A 17,545-nucleotide genomic window follows, 5' to 3' on the forward strand; every position below is an offset into this window, starting at 1 on the left:
CCAAAGGGGAAGCAGCCCAGGGATGTGGACAGACGGAGGGGAGAGAAGGACGACAGCGAGGCTGCCGCCAGAGGGTCCCTGGGCCGGGATCCAGAGTAGAGGGTGGGCCTGGGTCCTCCTTTCCCCCCTTGCAGTACATCCAGCCATTGGCCGTAGGGAGCGGCCATTATAGACTACACCCAATCCCTGACAAGAGGGATAGACTTTGGGGGTGTGTGGTTAGACATGGTGGCTGGGGCGTAGAGAGACTGCTGATCAACTGCACCCCCCCACCCCCAGAAGGGGGTGTGGATGGACTAAGGGGCACTGCCGTAGGGCAGTGGTCCAGAAGAGGACGCTGTGAGCTGGTGAGTGACGTGGGCTCAGATGCCAACCAAGGACGAGGCAACGGGTGGGACACCACTGAGAGAGGGCGCTCCACTGGACTGAGCTAATTCCCAGAGGTAACCAGCAGGAGGCGCTGCGGTGGTGAGTCCCAACCTTGTCACAGGCTGCATTAGTAGGAGTGTTGCCAGCAGATTGAGGAAAGTGATTATTCCCCTCTATTCAACACTGGTGAGGCCACAGCTGGAGTACTGCATCTAGTTTTGGGCCCCCCCACTACAGAAAGGATGTGGACAAATTGGAAAGAGTCCAGTGGAGAGCAACAAAAACGATTAGGGGGCTAAGGCACATGACTTGTGAGGAGAGGCTGAGGGAACTGGTGTTATTTAGTCTGCAGAAGAGAAGAGTGAGAGGGGATTTGATAGCAGCCTTCAACTACCTGAAGGGGGGTTCCAAACAGGATGGAGCTAGGCTGTTCTCAGTGGTGGCAAATGACAGAACAAGGAGCAATGGTGTCAAGTTGCAGTGGGGGAGGTCTAGGTTGGATATTAGGACAATCTATTTCACTAGGAGGATGGTGAAGCATTGGAATGGGTTATCTAGGAAGGTGGTGGAATCTCCATCCTTAGAGGTTTTTAAGGCCCAGCTTGACAAAGCCCTGGCTGGGTTGATTTAGTTGGTGTTGGTCCTGCTTTGAGCAGGGGATTGGACTAGATAATCTCCTGAGGTCTCTTCCAACTGTAATATTTTATGATTCTATGACTTTGCAGCTGGTGAAAGAGGTTGTATGGCAGTCAATTTATCCACAGCACAGGAAGCCTCACTGCAAGCTTCCATCACACACTGCATCACCAACCTGCCTCCCACCTGAGCTGGAGACACAACCTCTGGGCACAGGAGGGAAGTGTGATGGTGTATATGTTCCCCATCTCTGGCTGAGCAAGAAAGGGGTTAATCCCCTTTGCTGTGCTGAGAGGAGGTGTCTACCCTTCAAGAGTGTTGGAGTGTTGGGGAAAGGGATGATACAGGTGTTTCTACTGGTGGTCTGGACCTGTTTGAAGGGGCTTACAAGCCATTTGTCCCTTCCCCTTTGGTATTTAAAGCAAACTAGACTCATTTGAGAGTTCTGGTTCTTTCTCAACGATTGCTAGAGCTGAGCTCTGGGGAAGGGATAGCTCAGTGGTTTGAGCATCCTTGAGGGGGCAATTTAGGGATCTGGGGCAAAAATCTGTCTGGGGATTGGTCCTGCTTTGAGGTTGGACTAGATGACCTTCTGAGATACCTTCCAACCCTGATATTCTATGATTCTAAGCTGCCAGGCCTGGAGAAAGGAGGTTGCTATTCTGGTCTAGTAGGCTGCTGGGAGCTGGAGTTGGCAGCTGTTTCTCTTAAAGGTGGAAACTATACAAATGAGTAGAGTCTTCTGAGATGGGAGTGGGGATCAGGGAAAGGAATAGGGGAAACTTGCAGGGCATGCAATGTCTTAAACACCACCTGCCCTCAGGGTGAATTCTCATGGTAACATTAGTGCAGGGGCTTCAATTTGCATCTTCCTCTCCTCTCTTTCTCCAGCACATGTGAATCAGTCAACAGTCAAACCTGATTTGAGATCCTGCTAGATGAAATGAGCTATATAAATGAGCGCTACATCACTGATCTTACGTTGAAGGTAAGTAGGGCAGTGGTGGGCAGCTTTCATTAGAGATGTGGGGAGAACACCCACAACAGCTACTTCTGAATAGAATGTGCTCCAGGGGTAGAAGAGGCATTTAGATACTTGCCATGCTACCTTCATGTCAGGCTGCCCCATTTTCCTAGTGTGATGAAGTGGGGATTTTCCCTTATGTTGTATGTGAGTCTTACTGTTGAGCCTATGTGAGTTTTACAACATCTATTTCACTCTCTGCACAACGCTCATTTCACTGCAGGAGGAGGGAAGGTGTTTCATACGGACCCTACCTTTCCCCTGTGGAAATGGTGGTGGCTTTTGGAATCGATTCATCCCAGGAGATCAGGTCAGGCTCCGCTTTAACTGGTTTGTCACTAGTAACAAAAAAACAAAAGTAAGACTCAGTATGTAGTACTTGTACTGTAGCCTAATATAACTTACTGAAATATAATACGGGGTGCATAGGAAAAAACAGAAAAATATACGGGGGATAGTCCACTCTGCTCAAGCTAATCATATAAATCAGAGCCACCATGGACCTGTTCAGCTGCTGTGTCTATTTTCTCGCTCTGCCAATTGTTCGTTACAGTGTAATCTTTTTTCACTCTTTGCCCTGCCTAGCTCAAGTAACAGCGATCCCCTTTGTCTTTTGGGAGACTATCCCACACATGGAATGATTGCACTGGTAGGAGTGGCCATGTCAGATAACTCCCACCATGGCCAGTGCTCTATGATCATGCATTTGCTGCAATAATGAGACACTGGGATCTATTCACGGACCTTAACTAAGGGAACATCAACACAATCTGAACTTTACCTTTTCTCTGGGGAGGAGGTGACTCTCAACTTTATTTCACTCTGAGGCATTGGTTTGGGGTCATTTATAACTCTTTCTTCACTGATAAATATAGAAAGAAAGTTGCAATTAACCGGCATGCTACTACAAACTCATTGGTACATCCAAGTCCTCTACAGTTATTGAAGTTCCATATAGCAAAGGAAGACATAATTTAAAAGGAAATGCCAAATAAATAGGTCTGAAGCCTGTTCTGATCCAACCAAATCATAGCAAACAAATTCTGCGCAGTGAACGTGAGAGGGAAAAGAACTGCACTAACATGGGACATAGTAAGCAAATGAGTTTCTTCCACCCATGGAAGTCTGAATCTGAGGAAAGGACAGAAAGATCTCTGAAACAGACAAAGGATATAACCTAGGCCAGAGGAGGTCTGTATAAAAGAAATGGGTAGCAAGCCTTCTCAGCTGGACCGGCGGGTATAACTGAGATTGGGGCAGAGGAGATCTGAATATGGGGAAGCCAGCAGCCCCCATCTACTCCTGGGTAGAACAAACTAAGTGCCTCACTGCTTCCTCATTGGGCAGAGCAGCGTCTTTCTCAATGCTGAAAGGAATCACCTGTTCCTCAGTGGAGTTAGTAAAGGCAATAGCATAGCAAGTGGCACCCCCGGCCACACAAAGTACATATGAATTGGGAGCACCCACTGGCATGCAGGCTCATTTCATGTAACAAACTCCACAGCAACTCTACCTTCTGCCTGTAGCCAGAGCGGGTTTGGATGTTATTGCTTCACCTGGAGAAGTCCCAACAGGCTTCTCTTCATCCACTTTATCACTGATAATCACAATAAATAATTAATAAAACACAAGATAAAGTGTGAATGCCCCCCTGCTTTCCAAGACACCCAGCGCTGCACTGAACACTCCATCCCAGATAGAAATGCGTGCCCGTGGAGTGAAGGTCTGCTCCCTGCAGCAGTGCAAGGAACACTTCTGAAATACTGAATAAACTGTTCTACCGGATTGGAGCGCTTCCCCTCTTCCCACAGGAATCAAAATGGAGCTCAGGTGTTCCTGATGTTCATTGCAAGTGGTCTTGACACTTCACAGTGATTATGTGAGTTTAGAGTGTGTGCATGACCTTTCCTGGGAAGCTCCTTGTCTGGCTTTTTAGCTACTTTTGTGCCTGGGCTCTGGTGCAGCACTGGAGGGAGCCACAGTGACTCAAACTCAAAAATCTCTCCCACTGTGATTGGCAGGTGTACAGCTTGCTGCGGGCAGTGGGGAGCCCACTAGGAAAAGTAAGGAATGGCTCCCTTTTGGACCCATTCCCATCCCTGCCCTTTTGTCCCCTAGAATTAGTTGACCTATTTCTTTTGGCCCCCTCCCCTCTTCAGCAGGTGTGGCCAAGGTTGTAACAGAGTTTAAGGCCAGAAGGGCCCACTACATCATCTAGTCTAACCTCCCATAGAACACAAGCCACCAGCATCACCCAGCACCCACACACTAAACCCAAAATGAGACCAAAGTAGAGGAGACCACAGCAGACTAGACTATTACGCGCCACAGGCAGAGAATAGAAGGGACTGAGGTGCACCAGTGTCCAAAACCCTGCATTGGCAGGGAAATGATGAAGTGAGAGACACCCAGATAATCCTGGGAAGTGACCTGCACCCCCACAGTGCAGAGGAAAGCAAAACCCACCCAAGGTCACTGCTGATCTGAGCTAGAGGAGAATTCCTTTCCAACTCCACATATGGTGGCCAGTTAGACCCTGAGCATATGAGCCAGCCAACCACCTGAGAGAGAGAATGCTCAGTGCCACCTCAGAACTCTGGCCTACCCTGCCTACAGTACCATCTTCAGCCATAGTCATTCTTGGTGCTTCTTGTGGGAGGGGACCCTCCATCATCAACTGTGGTCAGAAAGACTGTCATCTTTCACCAGCAACTATCTTCAGTGTCACACAGAAAGACAAGCTGGAAAATGGACCCCATCCCAAACACACACAGAATAATCCAGAGTCAGGGACACTACCTTTTGCCACTAAGACCGAACCTTGATGAAGCCGGAAGGGGCTGACTCTGCATGCGCAGTCGTCCTTCCTCCTCAATCTCAACCCTTTCAGGATGAAAAATAAAGACACAAACATCACATCATTCCACACACATGCACACACACTTGTTCAAACATTTTATTTAGTCTCCCCTCATGCTGTAGAATTTTTCTCTGCACATCTTAGGGTCAAACTTTGCTTCTGTCCCTGGAGTCCACAGCTGGACTTAACAATGAATATGTTATTAATTGGCTGAGTGAAGCAAGCCCTTACCCTCACCTCGATAGCCTTTCTTTGTGTGGGACTGACTGTTCAGGAAGTTAAAAGCCCAATGGTGGCCCTGATTGCAGGGGTCAATCTCTTCTGGAAGAGGAAAGGAAGTGGGTCCCCATGATCTCCCAAGCACAATTTCAGGTTTCCTGACAATCCACGGCTGTCATCTTCCAGTTCAATATCTAGGGCTATGTCTACACTGCGCACCTTACAATCAGTGATGAGCTGCCAAAATCGTAACAACTGGTTCCCTCCTCACCCCACGAGGGGGTCATGGCCTACCCCTCGGGACTCCTGTCCCATCCAACCCCCCACGTTCCTTGGTGCCCTCCCCCACCCCAGGGACCCCTGCCCCATCCACCCCTCTTCCCTGTCCCCTGACTGCCCCCCGCCGCTCCATCCAACCCCTTGTTGTTCAGGGGGGTGGTTTTTTTCACACCCTGAGCAAAAAAGGTTGTAATGATGAATGTGCCAGTGTAGACATAGCCTAAGTCGCCGTGTTCATCCCACTAGGAGCTTTCCAGTGCCAGTATAAGTCAGCCTAGATGGATGGGTCCAGCCTATCTAGGCATTTTCCCTGCCTCCAATTTCACACCAGATGGAAACGCCAAACCCTAGCCCTTAGTAGAAACCACTACACTGAGATGGTACCATAGAAGGGGAGTTCTACTGTAATTTTTGGGGCACAGAGCCAATAACTCACCTCTTGGCAATGAAGGGTGGTACTTCTTGTGTTGGGCTTCTGTAAAGGAGATACAAGGGCAAAGATTGCATGAAGCCAGTGAGCAAACCTGGCATGTGGGCAGTTCTCACGGGAGTTGCTGAGACAAATTCAACAGAGACCTGAAGGGTGATGCTATTTTACATATAGGGCCATGTAATGCAGTTTGCACAGATTTAGCAGTGAGTGGGTATACAAAACCAATGTAACTTACACACCTAGGGGGCAAAAGCAGGAAAAGCATCTGATAAGAAGGTGTAAAATAAAGCCACCCCCTCTTATTTTACACCTTTCTTTTAGTAGTTTTTTTCTTGTTACACACAAAATCCTTCTGCCTCGGCATTTGTTTATGGCATTTGTTTTGCATACCAGCTGAATTCCAAATCAGTGCAAGGTACACTATCTTATTGCCCTTGTGTAAATTACACCACTTTATGTCACTGTTGTGGCACATTCCTTCTTTGCTTCTCCCATTCCCTCACAGGCACTGCCAGCCTCCCTGCCACCTCATTGTGCCACCCCGAGTTAGACCAAGAGAGAAAAAGATGCCCTTTAAGCTGCAAAAATTGCAGTTATTTATCCTGGGAGATCAATCTTATTTTGACCAGTAGAACTGACCTTTACAACCCCCAGAGGAGAGGTGGATAGAGGAGCTTCCTACACCTGCAGTATCTCCTGCATACTTACACTACTACTGGAGCTGCTGCTGAGATGGGGGCTCATAATATATGGTAAAAGACAGTCCTTGCCCCAAGGAGCTTATCTAAACTGGATGCAAATCCTGCTTGGAATCCAATTTCTTTGTGGGAGATTCTTTGGCCCATACTAATGTTTACAAGCCCCTTCTGCCCCTGCCCCCTCTCTCCCTGGTGCAATAAAGCTGGGCTGGAGAAAACAGGTGCTTGGGATGTTCTGAGCAGACAGGCCTGAAAATATGGGTCTTAGTTGTAGGTTCTAGACTGTTAGGAATAATTTTTTCAAAGATTTCAGGCTGTTTTTCTTTCCTTTTGCTCCTTTCCTTCTCGGATGGGAAACACTTCAAAGGTCCTTCAATGGATATGCCCAGTTCTACAGTTCCTTGGACTTTTCTCAGTTAGGACTTGATTCAGAGTCAATAGAAGCCAATGGAAAGACTCACATTGCCTTCAATGGATCAGGCCCATAAGTCCCTGTGAAACATTTGCTAATAGTTTCCCTTTCTGTTCACCTCTCCCATGAGACTCACCCATGGCTTTTCTTGGCAGCAGAGAGGACGTAAGAGCGCTCCCTGCTGGCTGTGCGCCTCAGTACATTGTTGGCTGCCTCTGTCCTGGAAGGGAAGGAAGAGATACCCCTGGGGGAATTCTACGCCACTGCGCAGATGCAGAATTTATGTCCCCTGCAGATTTCTTTGTTTCCCCACAGAAAAATGACTTTCTGATAGGGAAGCAAAGGGAAGCCACAAAAGCGGTCATGCGACCCTCCCCAGCAGTATGTTTCGGGTGCACGGGGCAGCCGACAGAAAGGCAAATCACTGTGGGGCGGGGGCGGGACTGGTGAAGATACTGTTGGTGGCTCCTTCCCTGTGCCGGGCTCAGCTGCTAGTCCCAGCTGGGCTGGGGAGGACAGAACTTCATCTTCCCCTGCATGGCATCCAGGGCCATGTCATCCCTCCCCCAGATTTCTCACCCTCCCCCCACCAGCTCTTCCTGCACCCATCGTTCCTCAGCTGCAGCGGGAGAGATCACTGTACAGGGAGCTGATCCCCAATCCATCCAACCCCCATGCATCCAGACCCCCTCATACCCAGACCCTCCCACCAAGCCTCACCCACCCCACACCCAGAACCCCCCCAATGAGCCCCACTCCCCCTGTACCTGGCCCACCCTGATGAGCACCAGCACCTGGATCCCCAACCTACCGAGCCCCAACCAGCTGCACTTGGGTCCCAACCCCCATAAGCCCCACTCCCCCAGCATCTGGCTCTCCACACTGAGCCCACCAAGATCCCACTGCTGAGCTCTATCCCCCCACACTCAGACCCCACTGCTAAGCTCTAACCACCTTTACCTGGATCCTCCTGCAGAGTCCCATTACCGTTGCACCCAGAACCCCCCAAGTAAGCTCCTGTGCATCTAGATCCCCCCTGCACCCAGATTCCCCACTGAGCCGCTTGCACCCAGATTGCCCCACACAGAACCCTCTCAACCCACACCTGGATTCCCGCCCCAATAAGCCCCTCCACACTTGGATCCTGCCTGCCCATACCTGGTGCACATGGCACGGAGGTGCAGGGCTCTGGGGTGTTACTGGGGCAGGCCTGGTCCTTGCGCTGTGTCAAGGTTGGGTGCAGCCTTATCGCTGAGTCCATGTCCTGGGGGTGGGAGGGGGAGCTGCACAGTGACCTCCTACCTCTGTGCAGCCAGTGCCCTGTGCTCCCCAATGCCATGTTGGAGCCTCCACATTTATTTGACAAATAAAATTTGCAGAATTGTAAAATATTGTGCACAGAATTTTAATTTTTTTGGCACAGAATGCCCTCAGGACTAAAAAGAGCACATTCCAGTGATGAAGGTGGGAGGCAGGAGACTGAGATGGTAGGGGGCTAGAGGTGAATGAGTCACTGAAGGCTTGTACCAGACTTCGCTGGAAAGAACATAAATCAAGCAAGAGCCAAGGGTAGTAACAATGGCCTATCTGTCCATTTAATCTGTACCCATCACTGTGGTGGCCAGGTATCAATTCCCACCTGCATACTATTTATATTGTACTAGGCGTGTACATAGCTCTGTGCAATGGGTGAAATGTGCCAAGCAATCAATAGAGTCCCTAGCTCAAGGAGATTACTGTCCAATGGCAATGAAAGGTTGCAATATGGTACATAATAAAACAATGCAAATACAGAGTGTGGGGCCTGAGCTTCACAGTTGGATTGCTGAATAGACCAGGTGTGTCTATACAGATTCATTTGAAGATTTTGGTATCACTAAATGTGGATGGGGTGCTGACAACCTCATTTTTTTGCCCACAGTGGAATGTGGGCAAAATCATAGAATCATAGAACTCGAAGGGACCTCGAGAGGTCATCTAGTCCAGTCCCCTCCACTCATGGCAGGACTAAGTATTATCTAGACCATCCCTGACGGGTGTTTGTCTAACATGCTTTTAAAAATCTCCAATGATGGAGATTCAACAACCTCCCTAGGCAATTTGTTCCAGTGCTTAATCACCCTGACAGCTAGGAAGTTTTTCCTAATGTCCAACCTAAATCTCCCTTGCTGCAATTTAAGCCCATTGCTTCTTGTCCTATCCTCAGAGGCTAAGAAGAACAATTTTTCTCCCTCCTTGTAACAACTTATTATGTACTTGAAAACTGTTATCATGTCCCCTCTCAATCTTCTCTTTTCCAGACTAAACAAACCCAGTTTTTTCAATCTTCTCTCACAGGGCATGTTTTCTAGACCTTTAATCATTTTTGTTGCTCTTCTCTGGACTTTCTGCAATTTGTCCACATCTTTCAAGAAATGTGGCACCCAGAACTGGACACAGTACTCCAGTTGAGGCCTAATCAGCGTGGAGTAGAGCAGAAGAATTACTTTTCATGTCTTGCTTACCACACTCCTGCTAATACATCCCAGAATGATGTTCGCTTTTTTTGCAGCAGTGTTACACTGTTGACTCATATTTAGCTTGTTTTTTGAACTTGTTCTTTCCTGTTTTAGCCTCTGATTCTACCTCATTTTCACTGGCATTCACTGTGTTAGACGTCCAATCACCACCAACCTTGTTGGTGAAAACCAAAACAAACAAGTCAATAAGCACCTCTGCCATTTCCACATTTTCTGTTATTGTTTTTCCCCCCTCATTGAATAACATCCCTACCCTGTCCTTGGTCTTCCTCTTGCTTCTAATGTATTTGTAGAATGGTTTCTTGTTACCACTTATGTCTACCTAGTTTGATCTCGTTTTGTGTCTTGGCCTTTCTAATTTTGCCCGTACCTACTTGTGTTATTTGTTTATATTCATCCTTTGTAATTTGACCTAGTTTGAACTTTTTGTAGGACTCTTTTTTGATTTTTAGATCATTGAAAATCTTCTGGTTAAGCCAGGTGGTCTCTTGCCATACTTTCTATATTTCCTACATAGTGGGATAGTTTGCTCTTGTGCCTTAATAATGTCTCTTTGAAAAACTGCCAACTGTTTTCAATTGTTTTCCCCTTAGACTTGCTTCCCATGGGATCTTACCTACCAACTCCCTGAGTTTGATAAAGTCTACCTTCTTGAAATGTATTATCTTTATTTTGCTCTTCTCCTTCCTATCATTCCTTATAAGCATGAACTCTACCATTTCATGGTTCCTTTCACCCAAGCTGCCTCCATTTTCAAATTCTCAACCAGTTCCTCCCTATTTGTCAAAATAAAATCTAGAATAGCCTCTCCCCTAGTAGCTTTCTCCACCTTCTGAAATAAAAAATTGTCTCCAATACATTCCAAGAACTTGCTGGATAATCTGTGTTATTTTCCCGACAGATGTAATTCTGAGTAGTTGAAGTCCCTCATCACCACCAAGTCCTATGCTTTGGATGATTTTGTTTAAAAACAGCCTCATCCACCTCTTCTTCTTGGTTAGGTGGTCTGTAGTGGACCCCTACGATGTCATCACCATTGTTTTTACCTCTTTTATCTTTACCCAGAGACTTTCAACAAGTCTGCCAAAATATATGTTTCCATTCCTAAAGTCCCATGTCAGAAAAAGGTACTTCTGAAAATATTATTTCAAGTGTCAGGAACTCTGATTCGCTGCTTCTGAGCCAGTGTTCCAGGAAGTCCCGCCTTACAGAGGAAGTGATGTGAAAGCTAGCGCTTGGCCTGAGCTATGGAAGTTCAGATCTGTATTTAGATTCAAATGCAAAAATATCCAGACTTAGAATTCTGGAGCTTGGGTCTGGCTACAGAAAGTGGCTTGCTCACTTTACTCCCAGGATAATCTTGAGTCTTTACACCATTTTTTCCATCCATTCACATAGACTGTATGTAGCTGATGGGTTCCCCACCTCCTCTCACTCGCTAGGAAATTAATTGGGCCATACTGTCATTTTGAATCACGTCAGGCTTTTAATTATATTTTGTTAGGAGCCCGGAGGCCTGGGGGCATTGATGCACTCTATATAGAAATGCATTATTATTCTGACTGGCTCAGCTAAAATTTTCATAAACTTGACCTGCATGATGCTGGTAGATAAGATGAAAAGATACTTTCTGTTGTGTCCATTGAATCCCCAAAACCCCTGCATGGAAAGATATTGGCTGCAGCAGTCTGTACCTCTTCTTATGTTCATCTGGGGAAAAGGATGGTTTCTCTTCATCTGACTCCACTGATATTTGCCTGACATTGAATGGAGCCCTGAATCCAAGAGAAGAGGAGAACTATGTTAATGGCTTCGCTTTTGTACCTAGTAATAAAAGAATTTAAAGCAATGGACACTGGATAACAGACTTTGAAGCAGCCTTAGCCAGGTGAGCATAGATGATGAGATGACTTAGAGGTAGACGTCCGTGCAGCGCCTAAAGGAATCCTGATGCTCATTCATGGGAGAGGCACTTTTATTTTCCAGGCACAATGGTGAAAATATATCCCTGTCCAGGTTTTCTGATTTACAGGGCTTGATCCTCAACAGATGATAACGCTGAATGCTCAGCCAGAACCTGCTTTGATCAGAAAAATCAGGCAGTGGCCTGGCAGCAGGCCCAGACATGAGATTTCTACATTTCTTGCTTTCAGACAAGCCACAGATACGGCAAAGCAAGCATCCCTTGTGGTAGTTTGGAGGCTTCTGACTCCTGTCCCAACTGGGTTTACTAAGAACAAAATTCACCCCATGCAGAAGGAAGCTCCACACAGTAACTTATTTTAAAACGAATGGCAGTGGAATGTTCAGCAAGCCAAGCGATCAGCCTGGCTGAGCAGGTGGCTCCATCATGCAGGCGATTGCACCAGGCGCAGGGCCGGCTCCAGGCACCAGCTTCTCAAGCAGGTGCTTGGGGCGGCAGCTCCGGAGAGGGGCGGCAGTTCCAGGTATTCGCTGGCAATTCGGCGGACGGTCCCTCACTCCGCCTGGGAGTGAAGGACCTCCCGCCGAATTGCCGCCACAGATCGCGATCGCGGCTTTTTTTAGATCGCGATCGCGGCTTTTTTCTTTTTCTTTTTTTTTTTTTGACCAGGCGAGGCCCTGCAGTTGGATAAGCAGTGTACTGCTCCTCTTGGTACACTCACAGTTTCTTGTAATCCTCAGTTGTCATCTTGTATCCGGAGGAGAAGCGGGGGAGGCTGGCACTCTTAGCCTGAGCTGCAGCACTGCAGATAACACACAGTCACTTCCATTAATGTGACACTTGTGACCTCTTGCCCTCCCACCAGCTTCCCTCCCATGCAGATTCGAGAATGTTTCACAAGAGAAGGGCAAAAAGGATGACCTAATGGATCATGTTGATTGCTTTAGCCAGTGTATGGACAGCACATTGTTCTTCTGAGCTGTCCTGGGCCCAGGATATAATATGATAGATATGAAGGCCCAGTAGTTTCCCAAGGGCTCCTGAAAACTGTCATTACTAGGTTTGGAATCCCCCTCCATCACACAACCCTATCTTGTTACAAGGGAGAGAGAGACACATCTTGTAACACTGTTCTCTCTAGCATTATCCACTGGACAGTAAAGGGGGAAATGCATGGGTGTGCCATGGTGGCAAAGAAGCCGAAAATCACCCTGCCATGGGGAAGGCACAGGACTGGCTATGCTAGCTTTGCAACTCTCCATCCCCCAAGTACTCCTCATGCCAGGGGCATGTAATGAGCGCTCAGGAGTAGGTTAGTGGCAGGCTGGGAGTGAGAGGTGTGTGACCACAGCCTCGCCCCACCACTCGAGCTTTCAAAAATAAACAACATCATCATCGTAATAAAATATTTTTGTTGTTTTTGTGACATGTTTGTTACAATGATTATTGAATGAAACCAGCATGGACATTTTCTCAAGGTTCCTACCCACCCCAAAAAGCTCTAATCAGCACATGATTTCTGGGACAAGCATCCCAAGATAAAAAAATGAGGGCACACCCAGAACACTCCCACTCCAGACAACTTCTGGCAGCCTTCTCAGAGGTCAGTGATGGGCCAAGATGAACCTTTCCACTATGTGCCACAACCAGTTCAGAGATGGCATGAAGCCTCAGAATTGGGATCCGAGTTTGGAGTTTTGAATGCGCTTCAAGTGCAGCGGGTTGGGTCCAAGTCTCTCTAGCTTGTTAGATGCTTCATCGTCTCTGGATGTGAATTGAGGCTGGAGTGGCTTTGCCAGAGTTTAATGGAGATCTGTGGGACTCTACAGGCACTGTATGAAATCAAAGACTGGGCACCAGTGTATGCAGAATATTCCAAAATGCCAACCAGGTCTTGTATGAAGAATAGGATCAGACAAACCTTTTCTGCGTGCCATTGGAATAGAAGGTGCTCTCGGGCGGAGTCTTGTCAATGGTCCTGGTGAACACCCCCCTATAGGAAGAGGAGAACTGTAGTTAGATGCAGGGCCATCTTAGAACCAAAATTACAGAAAGGCTGAGGGAGCCATTGAGAAAGGCCCTAGAGCACAGTTCCATGCTAAAGTGGGCCCCAAATCTGTCTCTCCATCAAATCTATTAAGCTGCAGATTTTCCTCATAGATTGCAGGGCTCTCATCACCTCCAGTACATTATGATCTGTATAGCCTGATGGAGATGTACTGCCCAGCCTCGCATTCCATGGCAGTATGATGACTTTGTGACCCTTGAGTGTGTACAAGGATTCATCCAGCACCCAAAGGGTAATGGAATTGTGAGAGGAATCGAATACACCTAGCGTTTTGGCTAATGCAAGGGCCTATGTCTCATGTTGAGGGCAAGATGTTGGGTCAGAAACAGATTAAACCATTCCATGGTCATAGTCAATACTTAATCAGCTCCCAAATGGACTTGGGAGTATGGCAATACAGGATACATGATCCTCTGTCAGACCACAGAGGACCAAGTCCACTGCTGGTCAACACCTAGTGCTGCAATGGAAGGTGAATCCCACAGTGCTCTGAGTTTCTAGTGCACTGCTGTTTACAAGGGACTGGGAGAGACTTCCTAACACCCCCACCAAGTGACCTCAGGCTACGAGATCTGATTTCCCATCACTGCCAGGGCTCTGCTTGTTAAGCACCCAAACATGTCTACCTACAGGGGATCCCCACAGTCAGACACCACCATAACAGTGAAACACAGGTGATATTGATATTTCACCCATTTTATCCTCTACTGTCTTAGCCTTTGTCACCTGCAGCCCCAGTGATTCTAACTCCGGGGATGTGGCTCTGCATACCAACCTGATGAGGTAACCGGAGGTGGGCTTGGAACCTGGCAACCTACACAGGGAATAGAAATCAAAAACTCACAAGGAAGAAATGGGAGCAGCAATATCCATAGGGTACAAGGCTGTCAGTGCACCAGGGCTTCTGCTGCTGTCCAAAGCCACAACAGTGGAAATCCAGAGCAGCGAGCCCCGTGATGCTATTTCATATCCCCATCCAAAGTTTATGTAGCCACTATTGTTTACAACTAGCTCCAAAGGATTTTTTTACACTATTTCAGGATGTGCTATAAAGGGCTCTATCAGGAAACTGACTCATTCTTTAAAAATTTGTGCTGACAGTCTATTTAATTCCAGACACAAACATAAATCCACAGATGGAATATAAATGCATGGATAATGGATCAAACATTGTCTCTCTTATAGAACAACATATTTACATTAACTTATTCAAATGTCCATCTGCAGAAGGGGCCTGCTGTTCAGCTAGGGAAGGAGTTTGGAGAAACACTCCCTTAGGGGACCAGGAAGGAAACATTGTTAGATAGGGTTAGAACCAGCAAATTGTGACATGCTAAAAGGACTGACATACAAACCTGTGAAATATTGAGTCAGAAATGTCTTTCTGACAGTGAAAGTAGGACAGGGACTGGAGAAGAAGCAGCATAGGGATGGCCGCACTGGATTTTCAAAAGTGACTAGTCATTTGAGGTGCTTCAATGTTTGGGTGCTCAACCTGAGATACCTTAAAGGCTCTGATTTGTAGCAGCTGGGGCTCAGGTCCTCAGAGGTGCTTAGGCTTTTGAGGATCTGGGCTTTGGTGAGTCTGGCCCCTTTTAACATGTCTCAGGTTGGGCACCCAGAATCACTAGATGCTCTTGGAAAGCTTGGCCCATTAATTATTTGTATTGCAGTAGCATGTCAGAATCCCAGTCACGGACCAAGACCCCCGTGCTGAGCGCTGTACAAACAGAACAAAAAGACAGTGGTCCTCATTACCATCGGGTTTCTGAGCACCTTGCTCTCTCCCTTACCTCAGTTACAGCAGACTCCACTCCTCCCCTTTCACTGCAAGGTGAACATGCCCCCGAAGGCATCACATTGCCAATGTCACAGGGGTGTGCAGGGCAAGCAGGGGCACAGGCCCTCCAATCAGTGGGGGCACAGAACTCCTCCGGGTCGGGAAGACCGAGCTCCTCCAGCCTTGAGGCTGCAGGGGGAGATCCAGATCCTCCAGCTGCCAGGTGAGAGCGAACTCTACCAGCCATGGGGGGCAGGCATGGAGAGCGAGCTCCACTGGCCCTGGGGCACAGAAAATGGCCAAATTTTTATTCCAGTGCACTTCCCTGCAATGTCACAAATGTTGCTGTTATTATCTATTGTGCCCCAATGTGCATGTTGCTTTACAGGAAGGCCTCAAGCAAAGTCCCTCCCTGGAGAATCCTGCCAGCTAAGGAGAGGGGGAACGCAACGAGAACTGATAAGAGGTCATGGAGGAGAAGGGGGAAGCGGCAACAAACTGCTCACAGGAGAGTTATTAATGAAAAATTCAGATCGGCGAGGACTGTCACTCTTCAGCAATGGGACTGCAGCCAGCAGGGGGCTCAAACACTGGGCTAATCGCTGCCCCATATTTTTATTTTCTTAGGATCTGAACAGCTGGATCCTTATCCCCAGGCAGCACACTGGCACAGGGATCCAGAGGTGGATTAAGGTTTCCTGGGGTCCTGGGTCAGAGCAAGTGGGGGGCCCCTCCCTACCCCTTCTGCCTGCAGTCCCGCCCCTTCTGCCCCTTCTGCCTCTGGCCCTGCCCACGGCCACACCCCATTCTGCCCCTTTCCCCCGCAGCTCACCCCTGTTCCACCCATGGCCGTGCACCATTCCACCTCCACACACACACTGTTGCCCTGCAACCCGTTTGCTCCTTTCTGCCTCCCCCTCTGTTGCTCTAACACGAGAGAAGCCATGGCAGAGATGAGAGCTCTTCTAGTCCTGGGGCCGCAGTGAGGGTCCAGGCGCCGTAGCTTCCCCCACCCACTCCCGGCTTGGCGCTTCTGCCAGGGTTCTGGACTTCCGCCACACTGCGGTAGATTTCTGCTGAGGGTCGGGCACACATTTTTCCAGGGCCCCCAAATTGGCCAGGGCCCCTGGGCACAGGTCCCATCAGCCCACTGGATAATCTGCCACTGCTTGGGACCATACATGGCACTACATTGGCACACAGATCCATCCGCATGTATGAACTTGCAGGATGGGGGCCATGCTCTGTCCAAGATGAATGCTTGCAGAATGCTGTGCTGAGCACAATGGGTGCAGCTCTCCTCCTGCATTACATTTTATAACCTAATAATACCAGGAGTGGGTGTGAGGAGACCTCGAAGAACCCCTTGTCCAGGAAGCTGCAATGGCACTGCATATTTATACCATCCCAGCCAGAAGCCTTCAGTTACCTGTCACCGTGGGGTGTAACAGATGCTGAGGCTGGGGATCCCCCGTCGATCTTGCCAGACCTACATGGTGAGTGCCTGGTGGGGGGGGAGGAACAGAATCACAATGGTAACAGTCCCATTCACACAATTCTCAACTGCTTTAGACATGCCAAATGTGACAGTTATGTGAGTAAAATGCACCTCCAGTGCCATCCCATGTGCATGGCACATCATGGTGCCAGTGTGGCGATGGCGTGCTGCAGCCAGAGAGGACTTCCAGAGGAATTCACCCATGAAGGAAATCTCGTGCAGGCAATGCTCCCTGAAGAACCACATTGGTGTCATCATACTCACCCAGCTCTTTCATCCACAGATCTCAAAGCACCTCACCATGAGGCAAGGAGCATTATCCCCATTGCACAGATGGGGAAAGTGAGGCACAAAGAGTGGGAAGTGCCTTGCTCAAAGTCACACAGCGAGTCTGTGGCAGAGCCAAGCATAGAACCCAGATCTCCTGAATGTTACTCTGGTTCACCCAGCCTCTGGGATTGCACTGTCTGCCTCCCTATTTTGCTGCTATTATTTAGAGAGTGCTCATGCTGCAGATGTGCTTTATAAACAAGTAGGGAGAAAAGTCCCTGCCAGAAAATCTACAGCACCCAAACTGGTGTGGGGCTGGGGCATCCTGTGGTCAGCTGCCAGCTTGCTGATGCACTCAGGTTTCATCAGCACTGGGGAGGCTTGTTTAGAGAGAAGGGAGATTTTTTGTTTTGTTTTTCATTAAGCAGTTTAATAAAACATTGGCCCTTTAAGTGTCTGTATCCCACACTCTGCCCAGTGCACCTTGCCAGGGTAATGCTATGCCCCTGGGATCAGCAGGGGGTGGTGGAGAGCTAGCTGTGTTGGCTTTACAACA

General features: G+C 48.2%; 1 protein-coding gene across 6 annotated transcripts in view; it reads right to left on the reverse strand.

The window, feature by feature from the left end:
- The window catches only part of ZNF185 (zinc finger protein 185 with LIM domain), a 108,784-nt gene that overhangs the window by 59,124 nt on the left and 32,115 nt on the right, over positions 1-17,545 (reverse strand). For 5 of the 6 annotated variants that reach the window (XM_034782508.1, XM_034782511.1, XM_034782509.1 and 2 more), the window contains exons 4-14: positions 16,651-16,725; positions 14,217-14,255; positions 13,295-13,366; positions 12,095-12,175; positions 11,144-11,224; positions 7,067-7,150; positions 5,824-5,862; positions 4,829-4,912; positions 3,543-3,626; positions 2,811-2,891; positions 2,284-2,367 (exon numbers count right to left, since the gene is read on the reverse strand). In XM_034782508.1, coding sequence (XP_034638399.1) covers positions 2,284-2,367; positions 2,811-2,891; positions 3,543-3,626; positions 4,829-4,912; positions 5,824-5,862; positions 7,067-7,150; positions 11,144-11,224; positions 12,095-12,175; positions 13,295-13,366; positions 14,217-14,255; positions 16,651-16,725 — 804 coding nt within the window. The remainder of the gene's footprint in view (positions 1-2,283; positions 2,368-2,810; positions 2,892-3,542; positions 3,627-4,828; positions 4,913-5,823; positions 5,863-7,066; positions 7,151-11,143; positions 11,225-12,094; positions 12,176-13,294; positions 13,367-14,216; positions 14,256-16,650; positions 16,726-17,545) is intronic. The other variant, XM_034782510.1, reaches the window with a different exon arrangement.

Source organism: Trachemys scripta, chromosome 9, assembly GCF_013100865.1.
Source record: "Trachemys scripta elegans isolate TJP31775 chromosome 9, CAS_Tse_1.0, whole genome shotgun sequence".
NCBI lineage: Eukaryota > Metazoa > Chordata > Testudines > Emydidae > Trachemys > Trachemys scripta.